A 13,368-nucleotide genomic window follows, 5' to 3' on the forward strand; every position below is an offset into this window, starting at 1 on the left:
CTTTGGAATAACCTCATAAGAAGAAGTGTGTGTAAATCACTGTTGAATTACAATATTTCACATAATTTTGCTTTTATGAATCTTTTTATTGTCCTTTTTATAACATTCATGCTTTAGTCAAACTAGCGGCGCCTCTAATGACGGGAATGTGTGTCAGTCGCTCCATCATTGACAGAAATATTTTGACAACTATTTAATGGGCTGCCATGAAATTTGGTTCTGATATTCATGGTCTCCAGAGGATAAACCCCATGATTTTAGTGCTTCTCTGACTCGCTTGCTCTGAAGTTTGGATTTATCTTGTGAAATATCTCAAAATTTACCAGATACAGTTTGGTCAGAGTCCTGCACGGGTCTGAGCTTCAAGACCCACTCCTGAACTAGAATTGCACCTTGCAATCACTGACATAAGATCTACGGCCTGACCTGAAACTGCAAATCCTAAAATAACCATGCGCTGTTCAAATAATTTTGTTAGGGCCGTTTCATAGTTGACGCACGCAACGCAAGCAAGCAATGCAAGCAACGTGAGCAACGCACTTCCTTTCATAGTCAACACTTTGAATGCAAGTGACGCGGGTGACACTTGAAATGCAACACATCGCTCGTGCAAAAGGGGGTAGCAGAGTCACTGGTACATTCCGGCTAGCTAGTACTGCTGTAGCTAGCTAGTACTGCTATTGTATTAGAGTGCAGGGCACTAGCACTGTCATATAAATGGGGGTGTGCCCGTACGAGTTTACAAAGTTTTTCCTCCTCGCCCACAATATTTCATACCTGCTTCTTCTGTGAATAACAAAAAGTGGTTAATTTCAAGTACGTTGCTTGCATTGTCACCCCCGCTAGCAACGCATGGTATTACAGGCATCGCTGGATCGCATATAAAAAAAATGGACAACATATTTTGAGATGCAAGCATGCATCATGGCGGCCAATGTGCCCTGATGCATTCGCGTCTGCGTGCCTTTGCGTAGACTATGAAACGGCCCTTAGGCAGCACGTTTAAAGTGATCATTTTGGGACATTTTATACATGTAAAACAAAGATAATCTACTTTAAAACAAAGGTAATTCAGGAAATAAAAGCTGATTGAAGCGGCTCTCACATTCCAGCTTGCGCAAAAGACGTTCCCATCAGCCTCAGCTGTACTTTGTGTTTTATACTAATTGGCAAATGTTAGCATGCTAACGCGTCACACTAAAATGATATCACTGTCTGAATTGCAAGATGTTACCTTATGTCGTCGTGAGCATATTGATGTTAGCATTTAGCTAAAAGCTGCTAGCATGACTTAAGACTCTTAATATTCTACAAAGCACTTTCTAAACATTATTTAAGAAAGGTGTCATATAAGAAAAGTTAATTATTATTAGGAAACTATTATCATCATGGTAGGGAAAGAAATAGACTTTGCTTACAAAAACACTATCCAGATAATCACAAAATTGAAAGAAAAGATCTCAGACAAATGTGATCCTCAGCAACCTTTTGTTTTCAAATGTTCTCATTTCATTTTCAGCACGCTCACTCTCTCTTTTGATATTCTGTCTGTTGACCTCTTTCTCTTTGGTGACCCCACAGCGGCGAAGAAGGCCCAGTGGCTGGAGAAAGAGGAGAAGGCCCGACGTTTGAGGGAGAGCCAGCTGGAGGATCGCAGGAGGAAGCTGGAGGAGCAGAGGCTGAAGGCTGAGAAACGCAGAGCTCTGCTGGAGGAGAAACAGAGACAGAAACTAGAAAAGAACAAGGTCAGAATATACATAATGATCAAGTTTAAATTAAAGGATGTAGTAAAAACATCTAAGCATGGATTTTATAATGAAAAAATATCATTTAACCTACTAATGCTCTTTCAAAGCTCGTTTTAACTATTAACACAGAGCTAATATGGTGGTAATCAATAGTATTAAAACAGACAGATTTGTTTTATAGCCAGAGACTGTGTTCTGCTCTCCAAAATATTAAGTGTCAATTGAAGTCGGGGTGGAAAAGTCAACACTATACGAGTGTTTATGCAAGCTTAATGGTTAGTGCAATTCTTGACCGCTGGAAAATTGCCTGTCTAACAGGGATTTGGCACCTTCTTGAATATCAGCTGTGATGCCAAGTATTGGCACAGAATTTTCCAGTGGTCATAAGTGCAGATGTTTCATTGGCTGTGATTTGAGCCAACAGTTATTGATCGCAGCAGTTGTTCCCAAACTTTTGGCTTCTTCTTGACCTTTTAAAGTGAAACAGTGTCTTCTTGTGACTCACTGTCACAAGTTACACAAGCATTCCTCCCACACATTTAGCTTCCTTTCTAACTGCAGATTGTTAACTTTGAGTACTTGTTTAAGTAAGCAATTGCTTTTTTTGTCATGACTTAAACTGTCATGTCTGTTAGCCTAGCTTAGCATAAAGTCTGGAAACAGGCAGAAACAGTTAGTCTGGCTCTGTCCACACTTCAGCACCTCTTAGGCTCATTATGTAACATGCAGTATCTCATTTGATTGACCTGTATTCAAACAGAAATTTAAAATGTGTCGTTTTACGAGGAGTTTTCGTGCTTGAAGTATTTCTAGGGTACCAACAGCCGAGAGCAGTGACTCCCTGGAGTACTGTCATCACAGTAGTTTTTATTCTTTTAGTTTTTATTTCTGTGCCCATGTTAACAGGTTATAGAGCAGCCACACAGCCCGTGTGAGCAGCACAGCTCAGCTGCAGCTCATCTAGATATTCAGAGTCTCACCTATTTTCTCACCCATATAAATCTTATTTTTTAATACAACAGTTTCTGTTTTTGTTTCAAATGAAAAAAACCTCCAACAATTGTGTGGACAGAATCCCTCCATTTGTAAAAGCAAAGCTTTAATTGTGGCTTTCATATGACGCAAACTCAATGTGGAAAGACAGCACTGGCAGGCAGTGGTATCAGCAGCAGTGTTGTCTGTGTGAACACCACATGCGTGTGAACCAGAGCAGTTTGTGAGGTAGACATCACGCACAAGTTGCGGTAGGCAGCGTGGCCAGGACGTTATTGTGGAGACACTGCATGTTAGTACTGGCTGGACAGATGAACTGTTATGAAGAAATACTTGAACTACGAAACTAATGAGCTTTATACACCAAAATTAGCTTGTGTATGGGGCTTTAAACACAAAAAATGTGTTAAAAGTAGGCAATACAATGTTTTTCCATTGCCTGTAGTGTACCAGCAGTGTACACAGAGAAGTATGCCTTTCTGTTGGTGTGTCATAATTGACGTCACAGACTTGTCGGAAAGCAGGGATAGTAAACAGTAGAAAACAGCATGGAGGTCATTGAAAACATTACGGTGGTTATTTCTTTTTTATGTCCGCTACCTATTCAGTGTCTCTTTCAAACTTGGTGCCAACTACATTTTAAGCGATGTTTGAGTGCTAGCACTTTTGTATTGCATCGTTCCGCCAAAGGGGCTAAAATTAGCATGTATACCCAGGTGTTGTATTTCGATCACTGCCGATTAGAGCTGATCTGAGATGGAACTGATATACGCGTGACTTCTGGAGGGTCGTTTGTCCCAGCGCATGCCGATTATAACCTTTTCTGTTATATAAATAAACCCAGATGTTAGTGTGTTTTTGGTGAAGTGGAAAAGTAAACTTTGGAGAGATCCAGGCTAGTGCTTTCCCTTGCGTTTTTGTGCTAAGGTAAGCTACCTCCCTTTAAATGTACAGAGTGATATCCCTACAAAACCACAACATGTTGCTTTTACACTCTTTGTGCAGATTAAACAAACAATACAAAATGTTAATGAGCTTTAGAGGTGCTGCTAGGTGGATTTTGTTACCTCTGGACAGAGCCAGGCTAGCTGTTTCCCCTGATTTCAGTCTTATGCTAAGCCAAGCTAACTAGCCGCTGGCTGTGATGTCACATTTACTGTACTCTCCACAAGAAAGAGAACAAGAGTATTTCCCAAAATATTGAATGAGCTGTTATGAGTGTGAGTCATTGACTCAGTTTTGACTGTGTGGCCCCTCCAGGAGAGATATGAAGCAGCTATCAAGAGGTCGACAAAGAAGACGTGGGCCGAGATCCGCCAGCAGAGGTGGTCCTGGGCGGGCGGACTCAACCAGACCTCCCGCAGAGAAAGTGAGTTTTAAATTAACCACAACAGCATGTACATTCAAACACAATGACAGGAGTGTAGATCACATCCTCTCAGTAACTCAGACCTTCATGTTGCTGCACAGACTGTGACTCACTGGTCCAACTGATGCAATTCAAGGAAATAGCTGCTGAGGGGTTGCTGTCATAAGGGCGGGGTACCAGAGGCAGATGACCTACTCAGTAATTTAAACCTTTGTAATTTCTCTGTGAACGTCCGTTTTTTTTTTAGGCAAAAATTGGTTTTGAGCACCACTTTAAAATGATGACAAAGGCAGAGACGAGCACCGAGTTAGCTGTCATGATCATGTTTCATTTGAGTCGCAGTGGGAACAGTGTTTCTCAGAGAGCTGTGAGCTTATTCCTCTTTTCAGACATGTGACGTGCTGCCTCTTTTGGACCCGTGACACTGAGGACGAGATTTTCTCCTTGTAAGCGTGAAAGATCCCGAATGTTTGTGAGAGCGTGTGATAATTTTTTGGAGCAGAAAAAAGCAATCTAAATGTGATTTCTAACTATACTATACCACACCCTTCCCATGCTTTCCTCAAATTTCCTCCCCATTTACCCCCAAGTCAGATTATCTCCTCCTAAATGTTAATGAGAAGCTCAGAGATCGGGGAGTCCCTGATCTCCTGCAGATCCACACCAATGGGAGTCGGCAGCCCCCCATCTCTTATCATTCTTCAGCTGGGGCCGCCTGCACCCCGGCCGCCTTGTGAACAGTTGTTGTCTGTTGCGTTCTCTCCGGTGCAGGCAGATGCTCGGCCTCCACGGTCAACTTGCCGAGACAGGTGGACCCTGTCATTAACAACAGGCTGTCCAAGTCCTCTGCCACGCTCTGGAACTCCCCCAACAGAAGTAAGGACGACCCGGCGTCAATGTCCACCAGGCTTCCTCTCCCTTCCCTCTTCCCTCCTATTCATCCCCCCTCCACCTCCCCCCACTCCTCTTACCCTAATCTGGTTTTTGGTTTTCTTTTATGATTATAACTGTCGTCTCTGGTGGCCTGCCTGCCTGCCTGTGCTTGGTGACTGGTCATTTACCACCTACTCCCTCCTCTGATCACGCTCTCGGTCTCGTGTGCATCGTGGTTTTTGATTTCAGTTGGTGGTTGTCATTGATTTGAGTCTCCAATGCATTTTTGATCAGCCTCCCTTTCACCTTGACATCACTGAGCCATATTTTGTGATCATATGTTTTTGTTTCTTAGGTTTGTAAGTTCACATCTTGTCTCCTTTATTGGTTTCCCCTCCACTTCACTGTCGGTGGTTTGGTGTGGTGGTGGTATTGGTGGTGGATATTATAATGTGACTGTTGCAAATGAAAGTAGAGCAACTGAATGCACATGTATTATATTTGTGTGTATAAATGTATATTTATTAATACTTTATTTCAATATATAGCCAGTTTTCATAAAGATTAAGCCTCTCCTGCTTGGTTAGTAATTTGCAGCAATGTATTGCTGCTGCCATGACAGACAAAAAAACCAAAAAAAACAAACACTTTTGCTCAGTTTCTTGTTATATTGGGAAATGTTTCTTATCGTGACTCAATCTGTTTTACGTTACAACAAGATAATTTTAATGCTGACATATTTTCACATTATTACTTCATACTAAATTATTCTGCTTTTACAAGACACTTTATCTTGTTAAAGATATACTATGCAGGATTTTCCTTAAAAAAAAACAATGTATAGACTCCCCTGTAATCATTATTTATGACCCACTAGAAGTGTGTGGCAGTGTATTTATCTGCAGAGACTCTGCGCATTTAACGTCAATTTGACGTAGAATACTGACACCAGATAATGCTGATATTTTGCTGTTTTCAAGTTGTGTTGTTAAGGAATCAAAATCTAACATTTTCAAAACGTCTGATGCTAATGTCATCTTGAAAGACGGCATGCAGAGCATGCAAAGAATGGAGAACAAAACCCGTCTGCAAAACTTTAAAATGTTAGCATCCGTATAACGTGAATTCTAACATCATTAGACATTTAAAATATACTAAACCCATTTTTCATCCCAACCAAAATGTAATATTTGTCCAACAAACCAGTCCAACATCTTTCTTATGTCATGTTAACGTCCAGGTGCCACCTGGGTTAATTTAGCTTCTTAGCATGCTAACATTAGCTAGTTAGCATTAAGCACATTAGCATTGCAGGTATTACAGCGAGACTGTGTAACTTTTGTGCCAAAAGCCACAATTATAGTATAATGTTAAATACTAAAATGTAGCGCCACAGTAGCACAAGTGGAGAAGATTCATAAAGTCAGCTAACTGACTCAGTAATGGTTTGCTTACATTAGCTAGCTAGTAAGCTAGTCAAACCAGACCAAGTCAGGCTGAAAAAGAAAAAAACACTGAGTGTACTGCTTATGAATTCATCATTTGTAAGATCCCTTCTGACAACAGTTACATATCTTGCTTGAAGTCATGAACAGAAGTATTCAGCAAATTAAATTTGTTAACTGATGAAGATGTTAGATGCAAAGTCAGGAGAACACTGAAGTTGTGACAGTTTATCTAGTAGTTGTCGAGTAGACAGCCAGAGTAGAGTAATTTGACCCAAAACTATGAATGTATACCTCGTGGTTGTGCTAGAGGAAAAGTCAAGGGATCCTTAAAGTCTGTAGGATTCATACTTTGGGGACCATGAATGTTTGTACAAAATTTCATGGCAATACATCCAGTAATAGTTGAGATATTTCAGTCTGGTCCAAAGTGGTGGACTGACTGACAAGCTAAAAGCTTCCATATGTTGTTTTAACAGAGAGGTCTCCTTATATGACAAGATAAAATGACATATTGTTATATCATGAACAGTTTCTTGTAAGAAAATAATAATTTAGTATGTAATAAAAACAAGGTAAATATGTCACAACAACATGAAAAATATCTTCTATTGTAAAAACAAGAAACTTCACATTATAACAGGAAGCTGAGCAGATTTTTTTAGTTGTGGCGGCAGCAACACGCTGCCGTAATATGATAAATATTTACATTTAACTTGTTATATCAAACTCATTTCATAAGAGTCCTGAGTTACCACATGTGCATAAGCAGTACTGTCTTCATCTCAGATTCGTCACGCCTCATAACGTGTCATCACAGATCGTATCACCCACAGTGCAATCAGCAGTTCGGCTCTCGGCTCCCCCGTCACCACAATTGAGACTCAGATTTTGTGCTTGATAATCACTAATAAGACAGATGCTGTGGGAACATGAAAGGACCATTTCGGAGCTGAATCATATTTGAGTCGCTATTAGAACTCGTCTTTGTGGCCTTGGGAGACGCTCTGCATAAGTGTACCAGTAATAGTGTGGTGGTGGTGGTGGTGATGATGTAGGGTGGGGTTGACGTTTATAGATCCAGGCATCAATCTGCCTCCAGGTGAAGAGCCGATCACCAGGCAGCAGCTCGGCTCAGCCTCCTCTTGCCGCATTGGAGAAAGAAGAGGAGGAGGGGAAACCACTGTTGCCTAGCAACGGGAGGTAGTCGGGTTATCAGTTAGTCAAAAAAAATGTTGTAAAAATGATCGGTCCAACGAACAGCAGAGGTGGCTGTTACATAAGGAAGGCCATTTTGTGATTAAAGGACTGTTTTTAGAGTTAAATGCGTCAAAACAAAGACAAGACTCACCTTGTGTCAGCGCTGTTGTGATTGCACTATTGTCATGTGTATGTGTGGTACGTGTCTGTAGGTGTCATGCATACCAACAGACTGATGCACTTTAGTACAGCTCTGAGAAGAAGCAGCACACATGGTCGAGTCGTCACTAAAAATACATCTCTGCACAGCATGTTGTCAGTTGAGGTTTTTGTTTTAGGAAACAGGGATACTGGACTGACTGTCGTCATCCATTAGATCTCATGTTGAGACATTCTGTGTGTATCTGTATGTTTTTGTCTCCTGTACACTCGCGTGTCCTTAGATGTGTTTTTACCATTTTAAAAGAGCAGGACAGAACTGTAAAAGAGAACCAAACCTACATGATGTTTAATCAGTGAGTGGCCTCGAAGGGCTCACAGTTGACATTTAATAATACCACATAACCAGACAGTGGTGGAAAAAGAAGTCAGAACTTTTACTTAAAGGAATAGTTCAACATTTTGGTAATAACCAAGGTTATTAAAGTGAACTAAAACTAAACTAAAAAACAATAACGAGGTATAAAAATATGTTACTTAACCAAAATAAAAACTGCACTTAAAAAAAACTAATTTAAACAATGTTGTGTACTCACAAAACTAACTCAAATAAAATAAAAATGTACCGGAAATGTCTTTAGTTTTAGTCTTTGGCAGTTTTGTCAGATATTTTAACACAACAAGCATGAGGGGGGGATTGGTGCATATGTTTATTGAGACTGGGATATTTACATGACTGAGTAAACTGCCTTTATAAAGGGTTTGTTTTGTAATATCTATTCTGAACTTCTTAAATCTTGCCCTTGACAAATACACCCCATATAATATTTTTTTTTTTTTAAACTAAGCCTAATACTGAAACTCATAAAAACTAAACTAAAATGAAAACATTTTAAAAAATAAAAACTAAACTGAATCGAGCAAACCCATTCTGGAAACTAACAGAAACTAAACCGAATTAAAAGCAAAAATTAAAAATGAAATCAAAACTAATAACTAATGAAAAATACAAAACTATGATAATTCTGTTAACTACATGTATGTCTGTTCACTTTCTCGCAGAGAGATAAATGATGATAAATGATGAAGAAAACAAATAAGGGAATTTAGTAATGAGGTTGCAGATTGCAACAGACTAAAACTTCTCCCATGCGCCAAGGAAGTAGGAGAACTACGGTGGCCGCCACCAAAATGTGGAATTATAAACGGCCCTATCTAGAGCCAGTGTTTGAATTATCTATTCTGGGTTTATGTAGAAACAACATGGTGGACTCTGTGAAAGAGGGTGCGCTCTGTATGTAGATATAAACGGCTCATTCTAAAGTAACGAAAACACAATAATTCTTATATTTTCAGGTGATTATAAATGGATGAAAACATATTGTAAATATCATGTGCCATTTTAACCAATATATCCCTCTAAATCCTACATACCAGACCTTTAACTTGGAGATGTATACAGCAGGATTAAATGGAGGTACTGTAGAAAAGTACCTCAAAACTCACTTGAGTAAATGCACTATTTTCCCTGCACAGTCTGCGGGTCTAAAGTTTAAATTATTTGAAAGAAAATGCTTCAAACGTTTGTTTCTTTATTCCAGTTACTGTTGAAGACATTTGAGCATCGTCTATAAAATATTCTCTGTGAAGAGTCTCTGAATCTGAGCTCTCACTCTGCATCATTCATCGCCTCTTTCTCCGTCTATTCCCTTTTGGGGTTTTCTAGTATTTGTGTAAAATTCATACACAGTCTTCTGTAGCTTCTAACAAGACTGATTTGATTCTGCCAGAATCAAAGATGGCGCAGACCTCTGACTATAAGCAACAGACATTAAGTTTGCTTTACACATGAGAGAATGATTTACTATGTGTACGTGTGTTTCCACTCTTCATTGCAATACATTTGATGATATTCTGCTGTTGCTGGACGTCATATGTGCCAATCATCACATGACAGATTCACACTTTGTAACATCAGAATAGTGTTAAAGTCAGAGTAGTGTGTGTGATGCTAAGGCTGAACTCACAGAAACTGATTGCACTGCACTGGGTTTGATTTGGGATGGAGTAAACGGCCACGCTGGCTTTTTACGTGATGTGTTTTTTTGGGTGGTAAGTAATGAGAATTAACGTTGGTGTGTTGTTATCTAATGTCTGGTACTGTGTGTAACGTGGGCTAAAGTTCAGTCATTCATCCTGTATGAGCTTCTTTGTGTCTTTGAGTCTGAGACTGTGTGATTGCGCAGAATGGAGTTATACTAACATGTACGAACATGTCCCATTATTCTCGCTGGAGAACTTAAACCTCAATATGTGGAGCTAAATTAAAACTGTTAGTTTAAAAGGACTGCCCTTCCTAAAATAGAAAATATATATGGTTCCTCTTATCTGTAGCATTGTTAATCAGTCTGGATTGTTTTGGTGTAAATTGCAGTGTTGAAGATATCGGCTGTAGAGATGTCTGCCTTCTCTCCAATGTAATGAAACTAGATGGCTTGTGATATTGTGTTTTTAATTTAAGAAATGTGTACTTTTTGAATCCCAGACACACAAGTACATCAGCCACAAAAAAACATTTGTATATTATTACTCACTGCGTTTTACCTTTAATTTGTGACGAAACTTTGTTTGAACTGTATCAGAACATCCATTCAAAGCTCACACAACTCGTGCAGCATAATCCAGATCTCATTTATCCAGTCGTATGCTCAGTACTTCTCAAACACATGCATTTTCACTGAGATGTTATTATTCAGGACACTTCCACCTATGAGTAGCACACATGCTTTGGGCTCCTAAAAACATTTTGGCATCTAAATCAGCCAATGAGATTATTGATTCTCTCAGAGCCTCTGAGAAATGTTTCTATAATCGAGTGTGCATTCATGTGCTGGTGGAAAATCTCTATGACCTGAGCCATTTAGCATCTTATTTAGTGTTGTCAGAAAACTCAAACCCAGAAGACACATGCTGCCTCTTGCTTTGTAGAAGTGATGGACTTGGACTTTCCAACTTCATCATCCTCCTTTGGATCAGTTTTCCAGCAGCACATGAATGCAGCATAAAACTCCACTCTGTATCAGACTCTGTGTGTGTGTGTGTGTGTGTGTGTGTGTGTGTGTGTGTGTGTGTGTGAGGGAAGATGTGCTGCAGTGTCATAATAAGGAACGATGCCCCTCCTGCAGTGTGAGTGTGTTCACCTGTGCGACAGACAGTACGCAGAAGATGTGAGGGTGCATATGTGGTGAGTACCTGTGTGTGTGCAGCTCTGACAGTAACCTGACACTAACGTCGCCCTCTCGTGTCAGCCCGCAGCCTGCGTCTGAGCCCGTGGGAGAGCCGCATCGTGGAACGGCTCATGACGCCGACACTGTCCTTCTTGGCCCGCAGCCGCAGTGCCGCCACCCTCCTCAACAACAGTGACTCTCGTGAGTGTGAGCTCTGGATGTTTGTATTCAATGTACCCACCCTCCTCTTTTTCTGTACATCACTGCAGAGTGCAGGGAGGGAGGAATAACACCTTTAGGTTCCTCTGTAGGATATTTTATGAGTGGAAAAGTGTTTGTGTGACCCAAAACACTGAGTAGTTAATAACATTTCATCTCTTCTCTTGTTTTGTTTCAGTCTTTATCTTTTCTCTCTCTATCTTGCTCTTCCTCTCTATATTTTTATGTTTTTATATATAAAACTGATAATATTTGGTTCAATTAAAAGACAGGAAACAATCTCAATACAGGGTTCATGTAGTAGCTGTTCTGGAGCTTTTCATCATATCCCATGACCTTCATCAACCAACAGAGTTCACGCGTATTATTGCTTGTTTCGTCCGAAAGCAGCAAAATGTCACACATGAGAAGCTGAAAGAAGCTAATTTTTTAGCATTTTTTCTTTGTAAATATCTTGTTTCAGTGTTGATCTTTCCCCTCCCTTTTACTCTTTCTCTCTCTTTTCTCTATATGTATTCATATTTGCATGTAAACCCCTGTGGTGATGTTTGGTTTGATTCAAGATAAGGCTGAAACCAACTATTTTCTTCAATATCAGTCACTGTTGTTTTGTTAAAAAACTGCAAAAGTAGTGAAAAAGGTACTCTGAACTTTGTAGATCCCACTTTAGAGTACTTTTTTTTGTCAAACAACAGTCAAAAAGCCAAAGACCCTCAATGATATAAAACAGAGAAAAACAGCAAAATCTCCCATTTGAAAAGCTGGAGACAACAAATATTTATTTTTGCTTAAAAAAAATAACTTGTTTCAGTCTTGTATTTCCCCCCCCTCCCTTTTAATCCCTCTCTCTTTCTTTCGCTATGTATCTATGTACTCATATTTGTATATATATGTATATAACCCTGTGGTGAGGTTTGGTTGGGTTAAAGAAAAGGCTCCCCCCAGATACCCTTTTTCTCCTGTAGCTATGTATTCATGTTTTTACATATAACTCTGTGGTGATGTTTGATCTGATTGAAGATAAGGCTGCAACTAATGATTATCCTCAATATTATTATTTGTTTGGTTAATCGATTAATTGTTCAGTTTAAAAATGTAAAAACACCTAAAGCCCCGTCTCCACTGAGCAGTCCAGTCCGGTTCAGTTCGGTTCGGTTCGGTACGCTTTTTTTCTGTTTCCACTATGAAAAGTTGTGGACGGTACCAATAGAACTGTTCTGTACCGTCCCCATTTTCTGTCACCCCTCTGTTGGGGTGTTGTGGCTGGTTATGAGGCTCATGTAACCACTGTTCATACCGTGGAGAGCTGTAGTCTGAGAAAAAATAACTTCATTCACTTGGCCGACTGCTGGCGACTTTTACGGTGGAACGTTAACTTGTTATGTCACTCAGTGTATGAGGTGACGACATGAATCCATCAGCACACCTTAAAATATTCCATATAACAACTTTGACCATTACTTTAGCTTTTTGTTGTGAACTGCATATATCCCAATTCTCACTCTGAGGAAAATAAAAGTGTTGCAGAGTGTTGTTCCTGTGGGCTATGGCAACTCTTAACCCCTGAGCTTGCCTTAGAAGGCCTAAATGCACAAACCCACCATTTTTAAATATCTCATGGAGAGAGACTCACTCTTGCCTGTTCTATTTTGTTCTGAAAATGTTGGTGTGCAGCCTCGTTCTGTGGACGATAAATGAGGAAATACAGTGAGTGCTGGACGGAGCAGTGAGTGACAACAACCCTGCCCACATGAAAGAGCACTGTTTGCAGTGGAAACGCTAGGGTCTAGGTACCATGTCTGAAGGGTTACTTTTGGTTCCTAAGGTACCACACCGAAAGTGTTTGGTGGATACGGGGCTTAAGTTTCTCAGATCCCAAGATGACGTCGCTGAAGTGCCTTTTCTCTGAAAAACAACAGTAAAAAACCCACAAATATTCGATTTTACAATGATATTGAACAAATAAAAGCAGTAAAATCTCACATTTGAGAAGCTGAAACCAGCAAATATCGGCCATTTTTTCTTTATAGATGTTTAATCGATGATCAAAGTAGATGTTGAGTTGAGTCCTGAGGGGAAATCGGGTCTTTGCTGCTTTAAAAAATGAAGCTACAAAAGGCTATAATGGATAACAG

At 39.9% G+C, this 13,368-nt stretch overlaps 1 protein-coding gene across 7 annotated transcripts in view; it reads left to right on the forward strand.

Moving 5' to 3' along the window:
• Positions 1 to 13,368, forward strand: part of LOC126384034 (MAP7 domain-containing protein 1-like) — a 57,549-nt gene that overhangs the window by 31,595 nt on the left and 12,586 nt on the right. For 4 of the 7 annotated variants that reach the window (XM_050034862.1, XM_050034861.1, XM_050034864.1 and 1 more), the window contains 4 exons: positions 1,582 to 1,745; positions 4,002 to 4,110; positions 4,882 to 4,986; positions 11,096 to 11,215. In XM_050034862.1, coding sequence (XP_049890819.1) covers positions 1,582 to 1,745; positions 4,002 to 4,110; positions 4,882 to 4,986; positions 11,096 to 11,215 — 498 coding nt within the window. The remainder of the gene's footprint in view (positions 1 to 1,581; positions 1,746 to 4,001; positions 4,111 to 4,881; positions 4,987 to 11,095; positions 11,216 to 13,368) is intronic. The other 3 variants (XM_050034865.1, XM_050034867.1, XM_050034866.1) reach the window with 1 other exon arrangement.

The sequence above is a fragment of the Epinephelus moara genome, chromosome 22 (genome assembly GCF_006386435.1).
Source record: "Epinephelus moara isolate mb chromosome 22, YSFRI_EMoa_1.0, whole genome shotgun sequence".
Taxonomy (NCBI): domain Eukaryota; kingdom Metazoa; phylum Chordata; class Actinopteri; order Perciformes; family Serranidae; genus Epinephelus; species Epinephelus moara.